The 27,373-nt window shown below is 34.4% G+C and overlaps 2 protein-coding genes across 6 annotated transcripts in view; one reads left to right on the top strand and one right to left on the bottom strand.

Moving 5' to 3' along the window:
• Positions 1-4,722, bottom strand: part of LOC126828571 (condensin complex subunit 1) — a 31,889-nt gene extending 27,167 nt beyond the window's left edge. For 2 of the 3 annotated variants that reach the window (XM_050558420.2, XM_056102463.1), the window contains exon 1: positions 4,670-4,722. The gene's annotated coding sequence lies outside the window, so the exon portion shown is untranslated. Of the gene's footprint in view, positions 1-4,626 lie in introns of all 3 variants that reach the window. The other variant, XM_056102462.1, reaches the window with a different exon arrangement.
• A 230-nt stretch (positions 4,723-4,952) lies between these two features.
• On the top strand, positions 4,953-26,340 carry LOC126828573 (uncharacterized). Of its 3 annotated transcripts, XM_050558421.2 has the most exons (10): positions 4,953-5,625; positions 6,196-6,495; positions 7,664-7,735; positions 10,033-10,285; positions 13,109-13,272; positions 13,986-14,094; positions 14,559-14,663; positions 20,141-20,264; positions 21,404-23,485; positions 23,674-26,340. In XM_050558421.2, exons 1-10 carry the CDS (start codon positions 4,988-4,990, stop codon positions 23,814-23,816), a joined length of 3,990 nt encoding a protein of 1,329 aa, XP_050414378.1. In that variant the 5' UTR covers positions 4,953-4,987; the 3' UTR covers positions 23,817-26,340. The 3 variants fall into 3 exon arrangements, with proteins under 3 accessions (XP_050414378.1, XP_050414380.1, XP_050414379.1); XM_050558423.2 differs by lacking the exons at positions 4,953-5,625; positions 6,196-6,495; positions 7,664-7,735; ... (2 more) ...; positions 13,986-14,094; positions 14,559-14,663 and adding an exon at positions 18,241-18,788; XM_050558422.2 differs by lacking the exons at positions 4,953-5,625; positions 6,196-6,495; positions 7,664-7,735; ... (2 more) ...; positions 13,986-14,094; positions 14,559-14,663 and adding an exon at positions 18,965-19,128.
• The last annotated feature ends 1,033 nt before the right edge of the window (positions 26,341-27,373 follow it).

Raw genomic sequence — 27,373 nt, 5'->3', positions numbered from 1 at the left:
GGAATGGACGTGCTTTCGTCTGCAACCATTTTGTTGAGAAGCGACACCTATGACGCTTTCGTCTTGATCAACCAGTTTCAATAATGAATCAAACCATAGCCATAATAAAGGGAAATAACTCTCGTGATATATTTCAGGTTGACACACAAAATAAAATAAAAAGATCGCGGAAAAGTGCAATAAAATAATTTAAGTCGGGGGTGGTTTTAGTTAGTCGGTCGCATTAGGCGAAACAAAGATATTTTTAAGGTCAGCCTAATCAGACAATAATATTGTCATGCTCTGTAGCAAGGCAACAATGAATCCATGACGATAATTAAAAAGATAGGTTGCCAGGCAACAAATCATGCACTCACAAGCTAAAAAGTCTAGGCAGTCGAAGGGTTGTCGCATATTTATTCTTTTGTAGATAATTGGGGGCAATTATTTACAAGACAATTTCATACAGATCAGATTAAGATTTTCATGTTTGAGGGTTCACAAAGTTCTACAAACTGAAGCAAGGGCCTTAACTCTGGAAGTAATTTACAGAAAATGTTGAAATTCGACCGGCTTTTTCGTTTTACTAATTCAAATAATGCATAATTCTAATTTCTATACAGATCGGATTATAGCTTTTGTCATTTGAACATTCACAAGTTCAACAAGGGCCATAAATTCTGAAGCAATTGACAGAAATTGCTGAAATTCCATAGGATTCTTCGTTTCACTAATTTAAATCATAAATTTCACAAAGATCGGATGATAACTCTTGGCATTAGAGCGTTCACAAAGTTCAACAAAGTGAAACAAGGGCCATAACTCTAGACATACTAAACGGAGGCAGACCACCATTAAATTTCATCATCTCGGTACCCACGAATTGTAGTTCGTCTATTTATAGCAATTCTCTCTCTCTCTCTTTTCTCCCCTTTTGCATGCCCATTTGTGTTGATTTTTTGGTTTAGAATGGACGAAGAGGGTTTGAATTAACATTTTCTGCCAGGTTTTGGTAAATATTCATGATTTTGAGGCGGAAGGATAAGAGGGTTATCAGGTTAGCTACGGCGATATGTACGGCAACTAGTTACATGTTTTTAGTATGCTTCTTCAAGTTTGTGTATCTCAAAATTTTGGTGGTCAACCTCATACAAATTTTAGTGCAAAGACATGACCATTTGTTCCTCTGTCTGTAGTGAAAAGCATTCAGCCCAACGAAAATTTGGGGAAAAGTTGGAGGTGGGCAAAGAGGCCAGAATTAACATTGAAGTCAATGGGGAAATTAATGGTGGTCTGCCTCCTATATGAAAACAACCTGACAGTGGATGAAAGGCCTAAATTTGATGATATGATCTCCAAATTGTCAGAAAATGTGATATATGGCATTTTGATGGTAAAAAATGTGAAATGGTAAAATTTCAAAAATATTTGACAAATTTGGGAGGGGAAATTTTGATTTTAGTCAAAATTTTGTGATTTTCAGTGTTTATTTACTTTTCAAAATTAGTGGAAAATATTTTAATGTATGATTTTTACTTTTTCTGCATTATAATTGTTAGACGGGAAGAAAGTATCATAATTTCACTCAATTTTGCCTAAAAATCATGATAAATTGTCTGAAATTCTTCAGATTACCCCCAATATTACTGTCAAAATTTTAATTATTCATCTGTTGTAAAATGAACCAAAATGTCTTGCATGTCTTTATTTTCATTGTTAAATAACTTGGCAAGGATCCATGTGTTTGTCAGATATTGAAAAAGTATTCATGTGTTTGTCAAAAATTTAAAAATTAAGAAATTTAGTCTAATTATGTTCTGCTTAGGTGTGTAAGAATTTTCAAAACATGAGTGAACTGCATTTTGCTGCTGTTTTCCTCAGGCTTAACACAATTTTAATCTTTCAAAACCTGAAATTGTTGCATTTCCCTTCTCGAGAAAGTAAAATCTATGTGTTTGCAGGGAAATTTATCTGTCTTCATTTCATTTAGACTGGCTCACCCTCCCCACCCCACCCCTTTTCTTGAAGATGATATTTGGATATTCAATTGAACATTTGTTGACTCCAAATTAGCAGTAATCTGATTTTGTGCTTGAATTGTAACCGAGCATTTTATTTGACACAAACAAATAGTTACATATAAGATTTCAAGGATTTCTAAGACTTTTTGTTTATGGTCAAACATGTAATCCTATGACATTTCTTCCAAATGAGTCCACACCCCAAAATGGATATGTTGTAGATGTGTTTTTTGCAGCTTAATGTTTTACATTTTGAATGTAAATCTATTATTTGTGGTGATCTTTGAAAATGTGGCACTTACAGGGCAATAAAATATTAATTAATAGCCTTTTCATACCCCTTTTATGCTTTGAATTATGTCAGAACTCCCTTTTTCCATCTCATTTTGTCAGGACATTGATGTAAAGATTAAAACAACTTGCTTCCACATAATATTTACACTATGTAATTTCAAGGATACCTCTGATTGTTAAAGTATTTTAAAAACTGAAATATTCCCATTTTTAAAAAAAAAATAGTGCTTTGCGACCCTTTTATTAGAGTGGCTGGTTGTCACCTAAATACAGCATTTATTTTACATTTATCAATCCATATTTTAATAAATAATTCATACTTCGTACAACAAACTGTGTTTGTATGTATGTATATAAGCCAGGGATAGAAGAACATGGCTTTTAGCCATATTCCATCAACAGTATTACTTATGTGGACACAAGTGGGATTTGTTACCACACCAACATTTTTAGGGGGTGGGCTTACAGGTTTCACTATAGTTCCTTACAGTTACCTTCAATGCAACAAATTTGCAGCTTGTCTTCCTGTATACCGGCCAAGGTTTCTAGAAATAAATGCTTTTCATCTCAGACTTTCCCAGAAATAGGGAAATATTAGCATTTTGAGGCATACAAAGTGTCAAAAATGGACCATTTTGTAGAAAAAGGTAAAAGAAAGTCAATTTTTGAAAAATATTCCAATATTTTGAATATTTTTGATGTGACTTGTCTGAAACTCTTTAAATCTTTTCGCAGAACTCACATTTCGACAAAATTAAGAAAGAATCTTCAATTCTAGAACAAAAGGCCCATGGACCTGAGCTGCAATCCGGTATACAAAACACTACATAACTTTAAAGGGTCACCATTTCTGCAGTAATTATTTTTTTCTGATTCTGTATTATAATAATTTTGCAAAAATAAATGTGAAGCTATAAAGAAAAGAATTTTGATGATATATGAACTTATAAAACCATATAGGAGGCAGACCACCATTAAATTTCATCATCTCGGTACCCACGAATTGTAGTTCGTCTATTTATAGCAATTCTCTCTCTCTCTCTTTTCTCCCCTTTTGCATGCCCATTTGTGTTGATTTTTTGGTTTAGAATGGACGAAGAGGGTTTGAATTAACATTTTCTGCCAGGTTTTGGTAAATATTCATGATTTTGAGGCGGAAGGATAAGAGGGTTATCAGGTTAGCTACGGCGATATGTACGGCAACTAGTTACATGTTTTTAGTATGCTTCTTCAAGTTTGTGTATCTCAAAATTTTGGTGGTCAACCTCATACAAATTTTAGTGCAAAGACATGACCATTTGTTTCTCTGTCTGTAGTGAAAAGCATTCAGCCCAACGAAAATTTGGGGAAAAGTTGGAGGTGGGCAAAGAGGCCAGAATTAACATTGAAGTCAATGGGGAAATTAATGGTGGTCTGCCTCCAAACGGAAATTGTTGAATTCAGTAGGACTAGGATTCTTCCTTTTACTAATTTAAATTATGCATATAAATTTCATACAGATTGGCAGAGAACTTTATATGTTAGAGAGTTATTTCAATTTCTTTCAACTGATTTCAACAACATAGGGAAAGGTACGAATCAATTTGAGGTACGAATCAATTTGAGGTACGAAGTGAAGTACTAAACGGCTCATGTGAGGTACGACTGAACTAAGTACGAAACAGCTTGCATTCATTGTGGTGAGCATGTTTAGATCTAGCCTAAAGGGGCCTATAGACCATTTATAAAGCTTTAAAGTAGCTAAGTCTCGAACTCAATATCGTCCAAAGTCTTCGACATTAAAAAAAACCTGACAAATTGTTTTACAATTTAAATCAACATTGGTATTGTTATCTTACCGAGAATAGACATTTTACCATTGGTACACGAATTGTGTACTATCATAATGCTTTTCAGCGCCATTTGACATTCAAGGAACTTGAAGAAGGAGGCTAGACATATTCCACAAGTCATGTCATACGGTGACTTCATATTCTTATCTGGAAAGCATGCATGCACAATAATAAATACTTCGGTGTATACTGGAATAACCAGACGCTAGAGATTACCGTTCGATCGAGACTTCTGGCGTATTACGCCCAACATAACTGATTTAAAATTAGAGTAAAAACAGAAACGATTGAATGTAAATCAGTTTATGTAGATCTACGTTCATATTACATTATTATTAATAATTATATGCGTTGAGACCCATGTATGTGTGTCAATTTCTACATCCCAAATATTAGCGATTTAGCCCCTTTAATTTTCTATTTTACGCATTTAGGCTATACTAATTGTATCCATTGCATCTCAGTTAATTACCCTCTATCAAAACTGTCACGTAACTTACACAAAAATGCTAACATTTGGCACAATTCTTGGAGTTTGTTTACCTTTTTTTTGTCTTCGAAAAAGGCGCCCACTGTTTGAAGTCTCGACGAACCAATGAGAAGTGTTCATTTACGGAGCTGCAACATAGGAAAATATATACCAAAATTGAAACTTACTTATTTTGAGCTAAAACTGACTTATTTTTTAACACAAACGAAATTATGTTGTAAACAATATTTTACAAAGTATTTTTCACATCTTTATATTCATTCTCTATTGAAAATTTATCCAATGAAAATGATCGTATCTTCCATTTTCTGTACTTCTGTGGCCATTTTTATGAACAGACGATTTATTTTAGAAATGCTTTTTAACAAAGAATGTTGTTTAAATTTTACATTTATTTGATTATATTATTTACGTTTTTATTCAGTTGGATATGTATCAGTTTTTACACTGCTATTCTCTTAACAATCACATTTTTAACGACGCTGGAAATCCATGATCGGTTCGTACCGGTAGACGGAGTGCGTGCTGCGCATTATGGGAATGACTGGGGCGCTCTGTTCAAGTCGTTCGTAAAACCCAACAGATCAAAGAAGAGCAACAAAAAAGCCAAAATGTTTAAAAATTGGAATCCATTCCGCAAGAAATCAGAGAAAGATGGAACCAGTGTTAAACTACAGTCCTTCAAACAAGAACCATCAACATTTAATAAAGAAAACTCAGTGAATTTGAACCAATTTTCATCACAATTTTCCAGCATCAAATCAGAAAATAAACCAAGCCCCCGACCGATAACTTTGGCAAGAAGAGGGTCTTTAAAAATAACAAGATTAAGACCAGTCTCAGAAAATCCTAATCAGCATGATAATCGTTTAAATAAATCATCTTTTAACTCAAGTTTTAAAAGTGACCGAAGTAATGATGTCTCCATTTTTAATGCATCTGGACCTTTACTTTCATCACCATTTATTCCACAAGTTAAACAAGCATTGGGTTTTAATGATACCATGAGGTATAATAAATATATTAATAAACTAAGAAGAATCTTTAAAAAAAACGTGTTAAAAAAAAGCATTAAAGATGCATTATGATGTATGAGCTAAGCTAAATCTCCCTATTGCAGGTCTTTTTTTTTTTTGGGCTTCAAATGTTATATTAATATAAATTATTAATTATTTATTCACATGCCAATTGCAAACCCATGATAACAGTCTCTCTAGACTTTTGGTGTTGCATGTTATTGAAACGATTAGAACACCGTCATCATTTAAAATGGAAACTAAGACTTTGTTTATATTACCATAGCAATGGTACTTGGCAACCGAGACCTATTGTCAAAACTTCAAACACTCAGAATAGTGTAATTTGACTGACAATTTTAATATGTTTATTTATCATGATCTATTTGCAAAATGTTAAGTGTTATAACACTCAAATCAGAGGTTATCCTATTCCTTTCTCACCACACTGGAACAATCAAATGATAATTGAGTAAGCTTATTATTCACTAGACAAATTCTAAAGATTAACCAAATGTTGTTTTATTTTCCTACCATTATCTTTTCATTGTTCTATATTACAGTCCCTTTGGAAGTCCAAATACCAGTCATTCTAGAGTAAAAAGATCTAACACTTTTCATTATGCACCAAGTCATCCTACAACTACAACACCAGGATCTTTACCAGTAGTACGTTTAGGTAGAAAAGACAGACATTCTTTTAGAGATCAAGGTATCAATAGTCCTAACACTGTGAAAATAGCTCCTCCAGATGTACAAAGATTTCCTACCTGTAGATTAACATCTATCAGAGAACGTAATTCATCAACTAGTTCCCAGACTCCAGATACACAGGCGGTTGTAACTGCATTACGAGAAAGAAGGTGTGTAAGACAAAGTTTACAGGAGCTAGATCTCTTTAATTTACCTAGGTGGGGATCACGGGGCTAAGTGGGTAAGACGCTAGCTCACTAGCCTGGAGGTCGGGTGTTCGATCCCTGCATTGGCCGAGAAAGTTCATCCAGATTTTCCGGCGTGGTTCCCCCTTGTCAGTGATGCAGGACGGAGGGCATGACAAGGACAGCTGACTAGTCCTTTGGATGAGACGAAAAACCAAGGTCCCGTGTATACATTGGAATGCACGTAAAAGATCCCTTGGCAGTTGGAATTCGATATAAGAGTAGGCGATAGTGCCGCTGCCCGGGCAAAATTTCCCTCATCATAGCACACAGTATGGCGTAGGCCCGTCTTCATTAGCCCAGCATAGAAGCAGAACAGTAGGACGTTAAACCCCATTTCATTTTTAATTTAGGTCAAATATAAAGTGTTGAATTAAGTTGATCTGATGTGTTATTTTGATAGGTGATGAGGCAAGAGCATTTCAATCAAATTATTCAGATTAGTGGATTTATCAACAATTTCCATTTATTACATCTACATTTGGGCCTCCTTGTAAAATTTGCATAATCTTGTAAAAAATAACAACAGAAGTTATCATCCAACTGCTTGCATTGATATTTTTTGTCCAGTTTATAGTGAAATGAAGAAGCCTCTCAGATTTCATCAATTTGTGTTGCGTGCTTCTAGAACTTTTCCTCTCTCAATATATACTGTCATGTGGACACTTTTAACAAGAAAGATTATCATCTAACTTGCATTGTGAGTGTATGTAATATATTAGGTCTCTATACTACATGTAGCTCAGAAATCTGACTCGTAATAAAATTGAAAAGGTGAAACGGAGTAGAACCGCATTACAAAATAGTATACTTGTTTTTGGGTATGGCAGCCATTCAGGGCAGAGATCTATTCTCAAAGTAGATAGTTCTCTGTATGCAATATGGTTCCTTAGTACTAGATTACCTTTAATCATTCTGTCTTCTGTCACATTTACAAATAGTGTTAATTAGTTAGATAGTCATGTCGTTGATGGCAATGTTTGAAAGATTTTAAATGATATTACTATTACGCCATAGCTGTAAACGTGTCATTTCAAAAGCACCACATAAGGGCTATATATATATCTAAACTATTCATAACTTTTTATTTTAGAAAAAGATCTTATGTCCAAAATGAAGATGCAATCATGGAAGATATTGAGTCTACACAACAATCAAAGAGAAGGTAATAAATGTCTTTTGCTTACTTACTTCTACTGTTTTACTGATAATGTAATAAATTATAATAATAAGTAGTGATGGTCCGATAATCTGTTTGAACATCGATAATGGGCCGATAAGTGACCTATCGGGAGAAATCGATATCGACCGATACATGACCATTTTGCCGATACTTGAGTTGCTGATATCTGTTCAAAACGACTCGGTGATTACCTTTAAAATATTATCCGAGTTGTGAACAAATCATTATTTTGTTTGACACACACGGAGCATCTAAATAGCCACGCACACGTGCATGTTGCTATTTAGACGTACCGGTAATACAAGACTCTCATAGGGGACGTAAAAAGGAAAGAATAAACAGTAAAAAATCCTTACCGGTCTCCGTTATTTTTTCAATCCTTATTCACACACTGTTTGAGAGTTTGGTTCTCTCAATCCGATTTTTGAGAATGCCATTTCTGCGCATGTGCAGACAGCCATTAACGTACAACAGTCCACCCGATTAACCTTTTGATTGGAATAGGGAATAAGCCAATTGCATGATGATTAAAAGAATAGAATCGTAGAGCACAGTCACTCAGTCCACCCGATAAACCTTTTGATTGGAATAGGGAATAAGCCAATTGCATAATGATCAAAATCATAGAATCAGAGAACACAGTCACTCAGTCAGTATATTGCGGAGACCCCCTCTTCGATCTGTTTTCAATGTGTGCTGATCACAAACTAGAAGAACAATCCTTAGGCTTTTGAATTTTTTATTTAACAAATTTATTAACTTTTCGAAATGAACAATGGTCCTCACAATAGTTATTTGTCTATCACGATTCTCGATAATAAAACCAAAGAAGATGTCAAAAATGGCTCTTCATTGCATACCGGGCTGGTATGAAATGTCTTGTGCTGTTATGTCGCTTATCGTGAAATAGTTCCAAATCTTACTACTTCTGGCATGCATTTTTATGCTGCGTTTTATCTAGTTCACTGCTGGACATGCTGGTATTGTCTGGACACTATCATAATGAGTAGAAGTTTTGGAAAAGGCGGGAAAATATCACATGGCTTACGCTTGATTGGAATGAAAGATGAAAGGGGTATATCCCTTTGATGTCACATGATTACTGTCAGACATTCCGACTTCTAGAGTAGATGCCGATAAAAGTTTAGAAATAATTTAGTGATTTGTATTGTTATGCTAGGCTACTTAAAAATTTAGACATAATTTGTATCAATAAATAATAACTTCTGATATAGATCATACTACCAAAAAATTAGTTTCCATTAGATGGTTTTATTTTTAACTATAGTTCTAGAAATGGCAGGAGAATGTCACATGATTGCCACTCTTGACAGACAGTTCAGGAAGCTATCGCTTTGATGGTTCATTAATTACCGCATGAACCATTCCATTTCCAACATCTATTACTGCCATACAGGTGCCGATCACTCTAGGGAATTATATCGTAATCAACACTTAAAATATGATAATCTCAACTTTATTCATTAATGATACAGCAAATAATTAAGTTCATAATAGATGTACTGTATTTGTGATTGTGTAGGATGCATGACCCAATTTTATTACTTAAAAAATACACCGTTTGTGTATGATTGCCGAGGTAAAATAGTACCATGCGTTTCTCGACTAACAATGACATATACCGGTACATGTATCTACAAGATTATCATGTCAATCGAGGCATTTTAATGTGTAATAGTTTTATGTCCACCACTATCGGTAATTGTATCTGTATCGGCCAATATATTTCGCAGTCAATATCTGATATCGGTAAAACCGATAGGTGCCATATCTTACCAATGACCATCACTAATAATGAGTTATGTCAAATTAACTGAAAGCTGTCTAGTAATATGTATAGGAGAACAGCACCACACATAAAACCAAAAGACAAATCTATGGACATGATAGTAAGTAACCAACGATAAAATACTAACAAATCAAGTGAATGGTGAATGTAACATTGTTCTGCCAGGAAGAGTTTTGATTATATCAGATACTTGTATTCCAAAAAACCAAAAGTCATACCCATGTACACTTTCCAACAATTCAATACATACCTGTGTTGTGTACCAATAACAGTTTACAGTTCATTATTAATGTAATGTCAAATGTGTACTGTACGGTCCTGACTGTTTTTTCTTCCATCCAGATTACAGGTTTATGGATTGCTTTGACCAGTATTTTTCAATTTAAATATTCTGCACTGGAGTTAACTTTTGTCCATTGCAATGTATAAATCTATCCGAGACATTTTCTTATTTCAATATGTTTATCAGGCGCCAGGAAAGTACTCAGTCGACAGCATCATCAGCTTCTCTTCCTGCAATGCCAGACCATCTTCCAGATCTCTCAGAATCAGGGTATACCTTAATGCCTATTGAAAGTGTAGGTGTTAAGCGACCAGCAGCACCAAGTCGAGAATCATTTGATGAACGTGATGTTGAAGGTTCTGTAGCCAAGAGACCTAAGAAAGAAAATCGTAACGATCCCATCAAAAGCTCTCTTAGATCAAGTCAGCTTACAACAAATGTATGTATTTTTAAAAGGCAATTGGTCTGATCTTTTTTTGATATTTGCATTGTGACTGCCATATAAAATTACTGATGAGCGTGAACTGATAGATTGATGGAGAAGGGCTGATTATTAAGAGAATAGTTCTATCGAACCCAAAAAATATTTAGATGTCCTTTTTATGGTAGGGTGCCCTGTGCAGCGAAAATTTTCCCTACAGAAAGTTGAACTCAACACGGCGAATGTGCACGCTTCAGTGGCTCGTCTCAAAGTGATTTCTGGCTAATCACACAGTGATAATATTCAGTGCTAGAGTCTGTGAGTCTACAAATAGCCGTCGCACGTGAAATTCTCTACACATCTATAAAACTATTACAGCCGTAAAAAATCTATTGTTGACGATTATGAATAGCAGTAATATTTAGCTATTTGGTTATTACAGCATCTTTAGAAATTACATTTGTTTCATTTTTATCCCGCGCCGAACGAACTTAGGGAGGGATATTGAAATGGGGTTCATCCGTCCGTCCGTTTTCGTTTCCGAAGCATATCTCATAAACCGTTCAAGATATCTTTCTGAAACTTTGCACACACATCAACCTGTTACAGTAGTTGTGCCTTTTGCTATTTAGGAATTTCTGAGATTTATATTTTTTGTGTTTCCATGGAAACAAATTTGACTTAGTTTTTGGTGTATAATTTTGTTTCCGGAGCATATCTCATAAACCGTTCAAGATATCTTTCTGAAACTTTGCACACACATCAACCTATTACAGTAGTTGTGCCTTTTGCTATTTGGGAATTTCTGCGATTTATATTTTTTGTGTTTCCATGGAAATACATTTGACTTAGTTTTTGGTGTACAATTTGGTTTCCGAAGCATATCTCATAAACCGTTCAAGATATCTTTCTGAAACTTTGCACACACATCAACCTGTTACAGTAGTTGTGCCTTTTGCTATTTAGGAATTTCTGAGATTTATATTTTTTGTGTTTCCATGGAAACAAATTTGACTTAGTTTTTGGTGTATAATTTTGTTTCCGGAGCATATCTCATAAACCGTTCAAGATATCTTTCTGAAACTTTGCACACACATCAACCTATTACAGTAGTTGTGCCTTTTGCTATTTGGGAATTTCTGCGATTTATATTTTTTGTGTTTCCATGGAAATACATTTGACTTAGTTTTTGGTGTACAATTTGGTTTCAGGAGCATATCTCATAAACCGTTCAAGATATCTTTCTGAAACTTTGCACACACATCAACCTATTACAGTAGTTGTGCCTTTTGCTATTTGGGAATTTCTGGGATTTATATTTTTTGTGTTTCCATGGAAATACATTTGACTTAGTTTTTGGTGTACAATTTGGTTTCCGGAGCATATCTCATAAACTGTTCAAGATATCTTTCTGAAACTTTGCACACACATCAACCCGTTACAGTAGTTGTGCCTTTTGCTATTTAGGAATTTCTGGGATTGATATTTTGTGTGTTTCCATGGAAACAAATTTTACTTAGTTTTTGGTGTAGGCTACAATTTTGTTTCTGGAGCATATCTCATAAATCGTTCAAGATATCTTCATGGCACTTATTTTGAATTTCTCAGATTTGATAATTTTATGTGTTTCCATGGAAACACATTTGACTGTTCAAGATACCTTTAAAATAATTTTACCCATTATTTTATTTTCTGAAATCCAGCCTTCCATCCTGATTTTGTTTTTGGAGCATATTTTATTATCTGTTCAAGAAATCTTTTTGAAACTTTGTACAAACATTAACCTATTATAGTATTTTATTTTCTGGTGTATAAGTTTATTGTTTAACATACAGCAGCTAATTGAGGTAGGCAAAGGTTGTTGTGCAAACCTTACAGGGAGTAGCGACCCTGCCTTGCCGAGCTACTGTGATCACAATATTAGGACCAGTGACACTGTTTGCGAAATCTGATACATTTTTATATTGATTACCAATAGCATAAACAAGTTATTTTTCCTTATTTCTTCGAAACAAATGCAAGGGCGCGGGATGTTGATGACTAGTCATCTTGTTTAAATTGCTTTATCTTTAACTATACCATTAGGATTAGGAGCGGCATCTTTTGGTTTAGTACAAATAATATCTCTGAAACAATCGGGTTAGTCAAGAACATGATACTAGCAATAGTTTCATTTTACTTTTACAAGGTTCTTAAAACAGCTGTTGAGTTGCCTAATGTGCGTGTTTCTAAATTCAATGTCTTGTTCCAGCTTTCTTTTATGTTTCGTAAAAAAGTAGTCTTGATTATCCCAGCCTGTCAATCAGATGTAGAATAGTCGGTAGACTGGTTAAGCGAGACTAATTTCAAAACAAGGGCACGTAACCAATTAACCAGTTTTCAGTCTATTATTTATGGAAGATTAAATGGTCACAGCTTATTTAGTGACTATAAATGTGTGAAACTGATTTAAGGCTTGGTATATATATATATAAATATCGTGGTGTAATTGTCGAGATATTTATTTATGGTTGGGCACCCTATTTATGGTATTAAACAATACCAAAAGTAATAACAAAAAGAAAGTTTAAGACAATATACGATTAAAAGTTATCTTTCTAAAAACATATTATTGGTATAACATCTTCACTCAACTAATTGATTATTTCCAGTTTAAGTTTACATTGTTTTTTTCTTTTAGAACAAAACTTTTTATTTTTTTTATTTCATATATATCTCCCTTATACTACACCTTTTGTGATACTCGAGAATGAAAAACTGCTTTGAAGTCTTTGTTTATGATACTGCACTGTTGATTTGTTTGTAGTCCATTGAACACCTATATTCTTGTCTATTATGTAGATAGAGGTAAACAAAAGAAGAACTATTCCCAAGAGAAGACACAGTATCAATGTTTCTACTCGATCTGATTTCTCAAGAGCTGAAAAGAGTCTCAAAATTAGTCCAGCTCCATTAGATACAAGTATGATTTCATTAAGAAATCAACCTACTGTTATATTACCAAGGTAATTTAATACTCTCCAGTTAGTATTTAAGGCCAATTTATACTCTGCTAAGCGTAGCTAAGAATTGTCTTCACATTGTCTTCGCCTAGCTTTACGGTGAAGTTTTAGCATTTCTCGAGTGCAGCAAAGGAGTTGAAATTTGTTCAACTTCTTCGCTTCACTCAAAACATTGCACACAAACAGCCAATCAGCAACACGACATTGCTGTTGCGATCACGTGATCCATCTAATAACAAGAAAAGACAAGCTTCGCTTAATTGTTTTATCTTCATGATCAAGTACTTTTTCATATTTTAGCATTGATAAGTTTAACAAAATGGTGAAAATTCATTAATAGATTGGTAGACAGACAAAGCTGATTGCATGTAATTGTGATTGTTGCAAGGCTTTGATTTGAAAAATTTTCCAGCCAGTCAGTTTTTGATATATATTCAATGAATATATTTTATAACCATTGTCTCAATTTTTTATTTTCAAGTGTTTTTACACATAAGTTATAAATAAACTTTATTTTTTACACTCAAAATGTTAAATTCAAGACTGGCAAATATGACTGTAGTGAAAGCCCTGGATTGTTGCCTTAAGGGCCGGTCTTCTTCTACTCTTTCTTAGTTAATGAGGTCAAGATGGTTAATAATGTGTCTGTTAGTGTGCTGTTCGAGTCACTTGATTTTGTGCATATTATTTTTGGTATTTATAATTTCATTGTATAGTGAACAGATTGATCTACCAGAAACATTAAGAAAGAATAATGATGATTTATTTAATGGATCAGAAAATACAAGTATAAATAGTAGTCAAAATGACACTGCTAACACATCTGTAAGTAGGACTTTTTGTTTTTTACATTCACACAAGGTAGTTGGTATAGATTAGTGGGGAACCAGGTATACTGGCATTGGTCCCAGTGGTTCCCAACGTAGAATATGATCCATTTTGGTTGACTTTCGGTATTATTTCATGGAAATAACATAAATTTGACCCTTTATTTAAAAATGTGAACAGCTTTTTGAATAGGCCTGGGTTACTGAACATAAAATGATGGCATGCAGGTAACAAAGTATCTGATCACTTTGATCTGCAAAGATTTCATCAAGCTATAAAAGGTTTCACTGTGTGTGTTTTATGTATAAATAATGAAGGGACAGCAATTTGATTTTATATTGTACTGATCTTAGGTATTATGATCTATTTTAGTTGCCGATTGCATACACTTTTTTTTTTATGAAATATAGCTGTAGTTATTATTAATCATAAATTAAGTTTTAAATCCTGTCTTTCTTTAGTTATCAACAGCACAGAGTAAAAGATTATTATTTGATGGTGTAAAACAGTCCACAAAGAAAAGACAACTCTCACTTTATCCAAGTCTTAATACAAGTTTTAAAAAGGTAAAATTAATTCCATTTCTTTTATGGTTTATAGGCCTTCGCATAAAAGGAGCGCGATCACCATCGCTCTCCTGGTCGCGCCTGGATGTCAGTTGAGGTGCATTTTTTATAGCTCGCCTCAATGTCTAAATTAACTCCCCTCATAGAAAATAATAAGGAAAAATATACTGGTAACGAAAAATTCTGTCAATATTGACAGTCAGCTTGCTTGTCGGCTACAATAACAGTCATACCTTAGTGAGAATTGGCCATCTGGTTCATAATCCGAGTAATTAGCACATTTAACAGTAATTTTGATAATTTGGTATAAAAAAAACTGAAAAAAAAACTTGTTGGTTATTCATAACAGGTCCAGTAAGTTTCCTTTGTAATAATAAGCCACGTGGCGAATCAAGACATCTCGCGTGTCATGGATTGTGAATCTTGGGGTTCGCACTGTCTTCGGCGCTCGATCCAGGTAGATATTAAAATGATAATTGGATAATAAATTTTATGGTTTCACTGATCTGTTGTTAGCTAAATTTAAATAGTCATTGATTATTCCCTGATAGAATACCGGATATCCCGAGAAACAGACATTAATAATATATTTTTCCGTCAGGATCTCCAATGCTTTCCGATTCCCGATAAAACGTGATATCCATCGGCGGAAATTAGGTCAATAAACCAGCATTGCTAGATTTAGTTTTAAATAGCGTTTTAGTCTTTATTTAAAAATATTGCCCTTATATGGCATTGTGGTACAGAATTTTATTTTATTTAAAGCAATTTCAATTATGGTTGTCATATCATCCAGGAATGAATAAAAACTTAGTAAGTTACATGATAGACAAAAACAATAATTTGTGTTTTAAATATAAAGAAATGCCATGGTTTCGAATCAACTTATTTTGGCTACTGTATTTTCTGATACTGGCCGTAGTAGAAAAATCTTAATTTTGATCAACTGATGATATCTGTGTATCCATCAAATAAACGAAGACCGTAATTTATTCAGGAATATTACTGACTTGAATTTTAAGTCATATATTAGCCTATTCAGAATACAGCATTCTCCATAAGAAATTACCAAAAATTGTTTTTGTTAAAGTCTGGTTATATTAAAGTTAACGGGAGCTTCTAATTACCCTATTTCCTACCGGGACCTCATTTGACCCAATTCTGGTCGGTTGGTTTCAAAATGGATTAAAATCTATGGTCTTATCAAGAGATTCAGGAGAGGTTTTTCAGGAGAGTGGTTTACCCTTTTTCCAATTTCAGGAGAGCTTTTTGTGACTCTCCAGGAATTTATTCACATGAAGGCCTGGGTTTATATGTGATACAATTTGCTAAAAGTAGATACATGTAACTGTCAACAAAATAGTTGGTAGTTATGAGAAGTAAACATCATTATTATTAACATTAAAGCAGGGATTGGTTTTAACGGATGCAGACATGGAAAATGTGTGTTAATTTTATACCCTGGATGTTACCAAATATGTAACAATAAAAAAAAATGCATCTTACATTCTTACACTTATTTTCGTCAAAGGTTTCTTCTTTTAGGTAAAATTGAGTTCCTAATAATGAACAAAAACCAGAATGTCTTTTTTTGTCCCCCGCCTTTCGAAGAAAGCAGGGGACTATTAAAATGGATTTGTCCGTCCGTCTGTCTGTCTGTCTGTCCGTCACACACTTTTTGGGACACGTTAACTCTCTTTCTAATTGAGCTAGAATGTTTAAACTTGGTGTATGTGTTTATTAATATTAGGTCAATACCTTGATGGAGTTCGAAGATGAGCATTTTTCGCTTAGGGTAAGCGGAGGTAAGCAATTTGATTGGTTGATGCTTTGGGACCCGATAACTTTAGTTCTAATTAAGTGAGGGTGATGAAACTTGGTGTATAGTTTCATTACATAATTACCTTGACTAAGTTCGATAATGAGCATTTTCTGCTCAGGGTAAGCATACATGCCAACTATTCCGATTTTGTCGAAATCATTCCGATTTTCTGAGTCTAATTCTGAATTCCGATTTTACTCTTTATAATTCCGTTTTTTAAAATTTATTGGAAGAAATTTATTATATTTCATTCCTGACCTTTTTGATTGATAAAATCCCTCTCGTTTTATTTTTACATTGACGACTGTCTCGGCATTCTCGCTGTTTGTTGTGAATCTGATGGCGATACTGTTTATCGTAGTATTATGAGTCGGTAAAACAACGAAAATAGTCCAGAACATGTGTCATGTTTTCCTTATTATGATTAATATAAAATGGAATAAGCTATTATGTCTGGACTAATCAAGATCAAAATGTCATGTGGTTATTTCCGTCATTTGCCGTGTCTAATTTGACTAATTTGCGGTAAAACGACGGAAATAGCCGAAAACATGTCTACAGTTTTCCCGATTATTATTAATATAAAATGGAATAAGCTTATATGTCTGGACTAATCGAGATTAAAATGTCATGTGGTTATTTTGTCATTGGCCGTGCCTAATTTGCATACTTCGCGGATATTATTTGCTACGTGGAGCCATTCTCGCATACACTCGTACATTACACGGCTGGTTTACCGTTAGTTGCCAGTAACGTTGTTAGCCATATTTCCTTCTGACTTGATAAAAAATGTTTTCAAGCTGTTTTCCATGTGTGAAAAAAACAAATTACAATTATAAATAAAACCCAGTATAAATAATTTACGACTTCTACTTCCGTGTCGGTCGTCAATACAAACAAAATGGCTTCCAAAACAAATGTCAGACAAAAATACCGGGATTACTTGATTTTGTATCTAGTCATAACTTCATAAGTGTTTTAAAAAGACACATTGTTGAAGAAATGTGAGATTTATAATTTATTTTAAGGTTAAATAATATGAATATTATTACATTAAACTATTTTAAACAGTACAAGTCTTATGCAGTAATTATGTTTTAAGTAGCCTCTTACAATTCACAAGACAATTTGAGAACATTTTTGTGTACATCAAGGTCGATATTAACTGGGATTTTTTTCTTTCTAAACCCTTCCTGAGCTAACCACCTCATACCCATAGAGGGCTATGCAAATATTGAGTAAAAATCAAGCATACCTTGAATATGAATGCGACTACAACTGTAAAATTGCAAATGTATATCCATTATATATGACTTGGGATTTTTGCATTTGTTTAGTTTAGATTTTATGGTTACTGCAGTGTGTTTCAAAATGGCTGCCATATTATTGTCATAAATGAAATATTGGATATTTTCTTGTCATTAAAAAATTCAAGATGGTCAGGAATAAAGCTATATGGATTATTAACATGATAGATATCCCTTTTGTAAGAATAGTATAGGTTTTTGGGGAAAAGTCACTAAATTGTGATAATAATGTTTTTTTCTAAAAATAATAAAATGTAAACGAGCAGTATTGACAATTTTGCGGTATAAAAATCATCAGTAACAAGTTTTTATTAACAATAAAATAAAAATAAATTAAATATTTGGAAAATAACAATAATATATACCAAAATATTCACATTAGGGTTGCCATGGTAACCAATTTGACCATATCGTATACGTCTATATTGGTAGCGATCTACGTGCGCGACTGTATAAAAGCAGATGAATAATTTCCTCCGGAGAAGTCTCCCTTTTTTGTGTCTTTACTTTGTGACAAACATCTGAATTTTCATCACAAGAAGAATCCCCACTAATAGTATAGTCACTACCCGAATCCAATATAGGCGTGACGTCATCGACATCGGTACTCACGGCTAAATTCAGCCGAAGTCTTTTTGTTGTGAAGGACGCCATTCCTCGGCTGTTCTGACTATTGATGGTTGTTCCGTCAATAGAGGAAACCCCCTCGTAATAAAAACTCGTGTTATACACCATCTAAGGTTAAAACCATGCTTTTACAGGGGAGTAAACCAAGTTAAATAAACTTCCCGACTATTGTCGGGTGCCGCTCTGACAGACTATAAAATTATCCCGACAATCGTCGGGATTAGCTCAGGAAGGGTTAACTCGAGGCCTGGATTATTTAGGACTACCCCTTTAACTAACATAGTTTATATACTTTCGTATATAAATAGGTAAAAAAAACCTCAGATGCATGGACCTAAATCACCAGCTGTTTTTATCCAATAATACAAGGTACTGCTTTAAATAGGTGCTAATTTCTCAAAATTTTCTTGGGGCCCTTAGCCGGGCCCTTCAAGCCACCGGCGCCTGCGGAGCCTCCAGCGTCATGGTGCTTCGCACAGATCAAATTTGGATCTGTGGTCCTCGCTCTACCCTCAATACAAGACATTCTGATTTTCAATCTCCTCAGGTTGGCATGTATGGGTAAGCAGAGCCATAAGCAATTTGATTGGCCGAGACTTTGGAACACAATAACTCTCCTTCTAATTGAGCTAAAATGTTCAAACTTGGTGTAGGTGTTTATTAGGTCAATGCCTTGATGGAGTGTGAAGATGAGCATTTTCTGCTTAGGGTAAGTAGAGATAAGCAATTTGATTGATTGATGCTTTGGGACACAATAACTTTAGTTCCAATTAAGTGAGAGTGATGAAACTTGGTGGATAGTTTCATTACATCAATACCTTGACTAAGTTCGATATTGAGCATTTTCTGCCCAGGGTAAGTAGAGCGATAAGCAATTTGATTGGTCGAGACTTTGGAACACAATTACTCTCCTTCTAATTGAGCTAGAATGTCCAAACTTGGTGTAGGTGTTTATGAGGTCAATGCCTTGATAGAGTGCGAAGATGAGCATTTTCTGCTTATGGTAAGTAGAGATAAGCAATTTGATTGGTTGATGCTTTGGGACACGATAACTTTAGTTCTAATTAAGTGATAGTGATGAAACTTGGTGTATAGTTTCATTACATCAATACCTTTACTAAGTTCGATGATGAGAATTGTCTGCTTAGGCTAAGGAGCAATAAGTATTTTGATTGGTCAAAACTTTGGAACATAACAACTCTGCTTCTAATTGAGGTAGAATGTTTAAACTTGATGTAGATGTTCGTCTTGACTGAGTTCAATGATTAACATATCGAGCTAAAGCTAAGCAGAGATAAGCAATTTCCTTGGTCGATGCTTTGGGACAAAAAACTTTGACTATCTGATAGAGAGTGATGAAACTTAGTGTATAGTTGATAATCAGTTTGATTGCTCGATACTTTTGAAAAAAATAGATGTGCGATTAATTAATATGTGTCATCTATTTATTTGGGCATTTCAGCGGGGGATATCAGCCTCACTGTTGGCTTGTTTATTTAACAAAACTCCTGCATACTGCCTTTAAATTATCAATTTTTCCTGAATTGATAACTAAAGAATAATGAAAAACAATTGTGAATTTATTTGATTTCTGAGAAAATGGATATTAGATTAGAAGTCTTTCAATATACTCTGATCTGATGGGCAGTTATACCCCCTGGGGTTCTTGTTTATATTATTGGTTCCTGTACCTAATGGTCTATTCTTTTTTTATATTAAAGGTTCCCCTAGCTAATGTTGTAGCAAGTGCTGAGGATTATGAAAAAGACAGAGAAGAAGAACAAAAACGTGTAACAGATATGTTGAAAGAAATAACCGAGGAACAGGAAAATAAAGATAAAAAAGGTACAGATATTTCTAAGAAGTCATAACTTATTCTGATGCATTTTGTGCACCATATATCTGGACATAATATCTCCACTACATGTGCTGAGTGTAGAGAGGATGCCATGTTGTAGATGTAGTAAGCATACAAAGCATCATATACTTGACTTGTCACAAGTTTTTATTAATATTTTCTTTATATTATCACATGGATGCCTGTCCATTTCTTGTTAGGAAGAAATCTTGTAAACTTTATAAGTTTATAAACTAAAATTATCTTATTGAAAGGAAAAACTCTATTGATTTTCATTGATTTACCGTAATAACTTAAGAGTTATTTTTGCCGTCTTCATTAGCCCAGTTGGAGTAGGACGTTAAACCCCATTTCATTTCAAGAGTTATTCACCTTTAATACAATTAAATCTTATTATTCTTACAGGACTATTTGTGCTCCATTGTAAGGAAATTTTGTTAGTACTATAGAGGCCCCAATTATAATTCGTTTCTTTTGCTTGATTGTCAATCCAGAGCATGTTAAATTGAATTGAGTTCTGTTGCAGTTCTCCCAATCTTCATAGTTTAATGTGAACATATAGTGTTTGGTTATTACTCCAATGGCACTTTCTGAGGAATTAAGGAAATCCCACTTTGCATCTAGGTTATTCAAACAGTAAAGCCTATTGATTTCAAATGATATTGGATAGCAATTTCCCGTAGCCAGGATTAAGTTAAAGTACCATTACTGATTAATCCTAAATGGGAATCAAAATCAATGTAATAGTGTGTGTACTTCTGTCACTGGAACCTGTCAAATAGGTCACAGTTAATATTTGGGTTTTTTTGGTATCTCTTAATAAAAGTAATAACTTTGTACTAGAGTTCCTTAAGCCCCTTTGTTAATAAAAATCATATTAGCATTTTAGGAATCATTTTAAAAAAAATTCTAGTTTATAGCTTAGTAAAGAAATGCAACTTTTTTTTTTGCAAAAAGAAGTGATGTTACTTAAAAGTTTCCTCCAGCTTCATTAAGAACTGCACAACATTGTAGGCTACATTTATTGCACAATATAATTGGACAAATTATGCAATAGTGATCTGATCTGCTTTAATATTATATATAATGAGGGGATCACAGAGCAACTTCTGTTTTTATTTTTCAGAAGAGAAACCGGTTTTATCAGAAACAGTAGTGGTATCTAGTACTACAACAATGCCAGCATCAACTGGTGTCACTACAACATCATCTGCATTATCTTTCCAGTCTGCCGGACAACCTAATCCTTCCATACAAACATCAAAGCCTACCTCAGTGTCAACGCCTTTTAATTTAGGTACACCCATAGCTACAGAAGTAAAAGCTCCAACATCAACCCCTGCACCAAACCCAACAACAACAGTATCCAGTGTAATAGTTTCATCTGTAGCTGCCTCTACTGCATCCTCTAATTCATCTACCGTTTCTTCAAGTCTCAGTACAAATTTCAAACCAGTCTTTAGTGTACCATTAACCACAGTTAGTACCAATAAGTCAGTTTCAACTTTATCCCAAGGTTCATCTCTTGGTGGCACAGGCATATCAAAACCTGGTCCTTTACTTGGAAATGTTCCAACTGCAACTGTGTTTGGAGCGTCTTTACCCTCAGGCCCACAATTGAATACCTCAACAGTTGGTTTGGGTGCACCAGTGTCACAAAATTTGTCTTTCAATTTAGGTGGTGCTACAACTACTAGTAATTCTTTATTGTCTACTAAACCTGCAGCAGATACAAATCCAGCGAAGGGTGGTTTTACTTTTGGACAAATGGCAACAAGTCAACCTACGGCAATGTCATCAGGATTTGGTCTTGCGCCGCAAGCAGCTTCAAACCCAGCTTCAGCTACTAATTCCAACAACACTAGTACTCAGAGCAGTTTTACATTTGGTTTGACTGATGCAAGTAATGTTAAGGCCCCACCAATACAGCCACAAGTTACACAGCCTAGTTTTCAACAGGCAGATTTTAGTTTTGGTCAGGGTACTACTGTTTCATCAGCAGGAGGATTTGGATTTGGTGGAGCAACAGCTTTTTCAGCACTGTCATCTCTGGCTGGTATTTCAGCAGCTGAAACCCCTAAAACTGATCCACCAGCATACTCACAACACCAAAATCTGACAGTTAGCAACACATCTAGTGGTTTACCTAAACCAACTTTTAATTTTAGCGCAACTCCAAGTACATCAACAGTTGGATTTGGATTTGGTGGAGCAGCGGCTTTATCGGCACTGTCATCTCTGACAGGGATTTCAGCCACTGAACCACCTAAAACTGATCCACCAGCCTATTCACTAAGTCAGAATCAGACAATTACCAGTACATCTGGTGGTTTACCTAAGCCAACGTTTAATTTTAGCGCAGCTCCAACTACATCAAATACAGGAGGATCCATTTTTGGAACTTCTGCATCAACTACATCAGGCGCAAAGTCAACAAGTAACACCTTATTTGGTGGAAGTCAGGGGGCACAGGGATCAGCTGTAAATAGTTTTCAGTTTGGAATGGCAACTGCATCAAATCCTGCACCAACAGCATTTGGACAAACATCTGCTGCTACAGGTTTAAATTTTGGTCAGGGTAATCCAAAGACAACTAGTGCAGCTCAAAATACACCCAGTTTTTCATTTGGGGTCGCAAGTGGGGCTTCAGGGCCAAGTTCAGCAGCATTTGGATCAATAACTGCTCCAGGAAAACCCTTTGCCTTTGGTACTTCACAGACCGGTCCTGTTGGTGGTTTTAGTACCACAACACCTCAACCGTCTTTTGGTGTTGCACAGCCCAATACTGGACAGTCCACATTTGGAAATAAATCTAGGACACAGTTAAATGCATTTGGTACTTCCGCTGGAGCACCTTCGGGTACGCCATTTGGTACCCAAGCGTCTAATAGCACAGCATCAGTTTTTGGGACAGCATCTTTTGGAAACCAATCACAGTCAGCTACACAATCTGGATCTGGTTTTGGTCAAAGTGGTTCAGTATTTGGAACACAGAGTCAAAATCCGTCCTCATTTGGACAGTCTAGTTCTGCTAACTCCAGCTTCCAATTTGGACAGACATCCAACACACCTTCGACAGGTGCATTTCAGTTTCAAACAACTCCAGCTAAACCCTCCAACCCAACTCCAACTTTTGGTCAATCCTCAACTAATCAAAATGCAGGTTTTAACTTTGCTGCACCTGGAAGTACACCATCTTTTAATTTTGGTAAGATATTTTTAAATTTAAGAAACAACAAATTTTATACTTCTCATAAGCTTGACAAGATTGAAGAAAATGTTTAGTAATATGAATTATAGGTCATGCTTGTGTAAATCAATTAAAATTGAAGAAAGTCATGGGTAAAGTAAATCTCAGGAAGGATTAACAACAAACTTTTAAAATATTTATTTCAGGTAGTCCAACTTCTCAAGGACCAGCACCTTCAGGCTCTTTTGGCACTCCGAGTACACCAAGTAATAATCCATTTACTCCAGGTTCAACTTCCAAATCACGGGTTGTTGCCAGAGCCTCTTCAAGACGACGAAATCGACGCTAAAATAAAATGTTTATATTTTAAAATAAAACTGTATTCGTTTTTATACTTACTTTATCTACAACAAGTACATCTGCTTCGGAGGTAGAATGTTGAAACTGTGTAGATATGCTCATTAGATGAATGTCTTGCCTACGATCTATAAGCAATTTTCTGATTAAACTAGAAGAGATAAACAATTTGATTTGTTGATGCGTTTGGACAGAATAAATTTGCTTTTAATTGAGATTGATGAAACTTGGTGTATAGTTTCATTACATGACTAATAGAATTTTTTCTCACGTTAAGCAGAGATATAAGCAATTTAATTGCTCAAAGCTTTACAAAGAAATAAACAGGCAAGTAATTAATGGATGTCATCTGTTTACTTTCAAATTGACATATGCCTGGCTTGTTAGCACTGCCATCCTTTGTAAGAAAATAAATTGATATAATTTATTAAGAAAATATATAAATTGTGGATGAATTATATTAGTGTATCGAATTGAACATTAATGCATTTGTTTAAAATTGTATATTACCATGTAAATTGTAATTGTAGAAATTATTATTTTGTGTATGAATTGATTGCATTTATATTTAAAAAGCTCTATGCACTTGAAGTGAGCATAAGAAAGAACTAAAATCTGATTTCTTGTTGCGTATTTCGTTATAATAGTTTTGGAACGTTTGTCCATGTTTCTTTTCAGTGGGGATAATGGCATACAAGATTGTAAACTGCCAAAATGTACATAGCTTTATTAATACTAACACTAAAGAAACATCCTTCTGTATTTTGCAGTTGAAGTGGTCTGTCCCTACAAGTCCTATTATGAAAAATAGGATTACTTTATTTAAAACTGTTGTTATGTTATTTAAGGAATATAATACTAAATGTTTGGCACAAAATGACCCATTTGGTGTTGTAAGTGCTAAGATGCCTCAAACATTTTCCTATATATATTTTATAAATTTGTTTTAATATCTTTTTATTTGTCTTTGTAAGTTACTGGTAGTGCTATGTTGTTGATTGTGAAAAATACAAAATTATTATACTAACATTGAACATTTGAATTTTTTGTCAAGGTAAATTTTGAATTGTTCAAAATTTAATTTACTGTAGATAATTTTATGCACTTGTAAATAATGTCTGACTGAACTACAGACAGTTAACTTGGTAATCTTGAAGTGGGAGTATGCCAATATATTGTTTCACATTTAATTTATCAGTTAAACTGGCTGTGTTATGTGGCATTGCACAGGTCTAGTTTCTCTCCATCTTTGTCACATTCACAAAAAAGCAATAATCATTGTTAATTTAATCATAAAATACTGCACCAAATAGAAAATAAATTTTACTTAAAAGTTGATTTAAAAAAAAAAAAAATTTCTGGTGATCTATTTGTCAGTGATGAAAGTAAAGTATCTAGATGAAAATTATATTCATTTATTATAGGCCTGCATTGAATTATAGTTTTTTTTTTAATATAGATGTTGCCTTTGTCTTCCACACTACATTATTTGTCATCCAATCTTTTAAAAATATAGATGATTTTTACATTACTGAGCCCAAGACGCTTAATTTCGTCTGATCTGCTTTAAATTTACATGCAATGGGGTGCAGAATCTTATTGAATTCCTACTATTTCTGTTCATTACTTCTCGAGTTAGGGCACTTGCTGTGTGGAAACTTGTGAGCCCTCTAGCAAAAGATGATCTGCCTTAAACATACATTTGCAAGAGCTAAAACTGCCTATTTCAGGTCTTTCTTTAGGCCTGAAATGATATCTAAGTATCCAGACCATAATCAACTCTCGATTTCATCGCTAGACTGCGATATTTACTGGATTAAGATGTGATTTCCATCTCAACTTTCATTCATGAAACGGATAATCGAGACTGTTTATCATGCCAACTTTAGTAATGATGATTGAGGCTAGGCCGAAATTCAGATAGTAATGATGATCTAGGCTAGGCCGAAATTCAGTCGCTAAATTCTCAGTTCAGCGTGGATAAATTTGACTGAAATTTTCAGCAAATTCCCTTTACATTATCTAGTTTAACTATTATAGTGAGAACTGCCAGCTCTTTATCTAATCTCCCATAATTTATCTTCAAACAAAAATTAAATTTATGGTCTTGGTTTCGATTATTGAAATGGATACCAATTAATGAGAGTTATTGCCCTTTAAGTCATATCTTGTGAACATGCTTTACAACCAATCTCATATTTTATGTAAATGGAAATACTCCCACTTCAATATTTCAAATTGTAGTCTAAATACTGATTTTAGTTCCCCTGTTTTACTTTTGCAACACAAGGGACTCGGATATATTTAATCTTATGTCTTCATGTATAGCTGATATTTTTTGCTTTTAATAATGGATCATTAAAATATTGTACAAAGATTTAATTATGTAAAACAATAATTTTTTTTAAAATGTTTTGATTTCTAATCATAGTTCAAAAATTATTATGTATCAATATTTCATCTATTTTTGAATTTATGAATCATAAAATTTATTGTACAATAAATATGGAACTTAAGTATTTTTATGTTAACTATTGTAATTTAGATTATATTTTTCCACAAGGTCACAAAGAAGACTTTATAACCCCCCTGTCACTAAAGCTAAATGGGACAAAAATCTGAAGTTGGGTTTCAGAAGACAAGGATACAAGGTCGAGTATGTCTTTACAACAACAGAATGAAATGGGGTTTAACGTCGTATGGTTCTGCTGTAATCTGCCCCGAACTGAACATCAGTAGGAATACCGGGATTAAAGCCGTTTACAATATTATCGCCACCCCTTTATCAATTCGGTATTAAATATTGCAACATTGGGTTCTCGTAATACTACACTTTTTAGGGTTCTGTAATATCGCCCTTACCAGACTATTCTTGATTAGGATTGTTTTTCGTTGGTGCTTGAAGATTTTATTAAAATTCTAAAAAGACCCCGGTTGATTATCTGGTTGACTTAAATGTGATAATTGTAAAATCAGTTCAAAACACGTTTCTGCTATCGCGTTTGCGGGAAATTGCTGAACCTTCAAGTGGGTTCATGCCCCTCATTGCTTTATCCCAAATATTAAGACAGCCACACAAATTGTCTCCAGTAGATTTTATTTTACTGACCGGAATATTAAAAAAAAAACCACATTAGATGGCGTTACAGCTTTTTCATATCATTGAAATACTGGGCAATGAAATGTGGTTTTTAAACATTTCGGATTTCTGCTCTATATCCCGTGTGTAAAGACTGTGCGGTGACCGTTTCCACCTGCTCTTCCGAATTGAAACGAGACCTCGAGTTTCCGTCTAACAAGAGGCCGTTTCTTGCCAGGCTCACCGGCAGTGCACCACTGACAAGGAACGGGGATCGATATCTGGAGTCAGTGCCTTTAGAGATACGGTGCCTTGTCTATAACTACACCGATGAATTATGTGGAATCAGGATCCCTCGCACTTAAATCAAATGAAGCCTTTTTGCTAAATGGAGTGGGTGGGAGGGGGTGCTTCTACTGGTATGAATGAATGACCTAGTTCTCACCCACCGGCTAATAAACGACATGCGC

Source organism: Patella vulgata, chromosome 7, assembly GCF_932274485.2.
Source record: "Patella vulgata chromosome 7, xgPatVulg1.2, whole genome shotgun sequence".
NCBI lineage: Eukaryota > Metazoa > Mollusca > Gastropoda > Patellidae > Patella > Patella vulgata.
Note: the sequence above shows the minus strand (reverse complement) of the source record. Positions and strands in the feature narration are given on the sequence as shown.

What these genes read in the sequence shown, in the direction of transcription:
- LOC126828573 (XM_050558421.2), top strand. Translation starts at nt 4,988, where the DNA reads ATGTTGTTTAAATTTTACATTTATTTGATTATATTATTTACGTTTTTA. An exon ending in CAAGTCAGCTTACAACAAAT is followed by an intron (nt 10,286 to 13,108) that starts GTATGTATTTTT and finishes TCTATTATGTAG; the next exon opens with ATAGAGGTAAACAAAAGAAG. An exon ending in CCTACTGTTATATTACCAAG is followed by an intron (nt 13,273 to 13,985) that starts GTAATTTAATAC and finishes TTCATTGTATAG; the next exon opens with TGAACAGATTGATCTACCAG.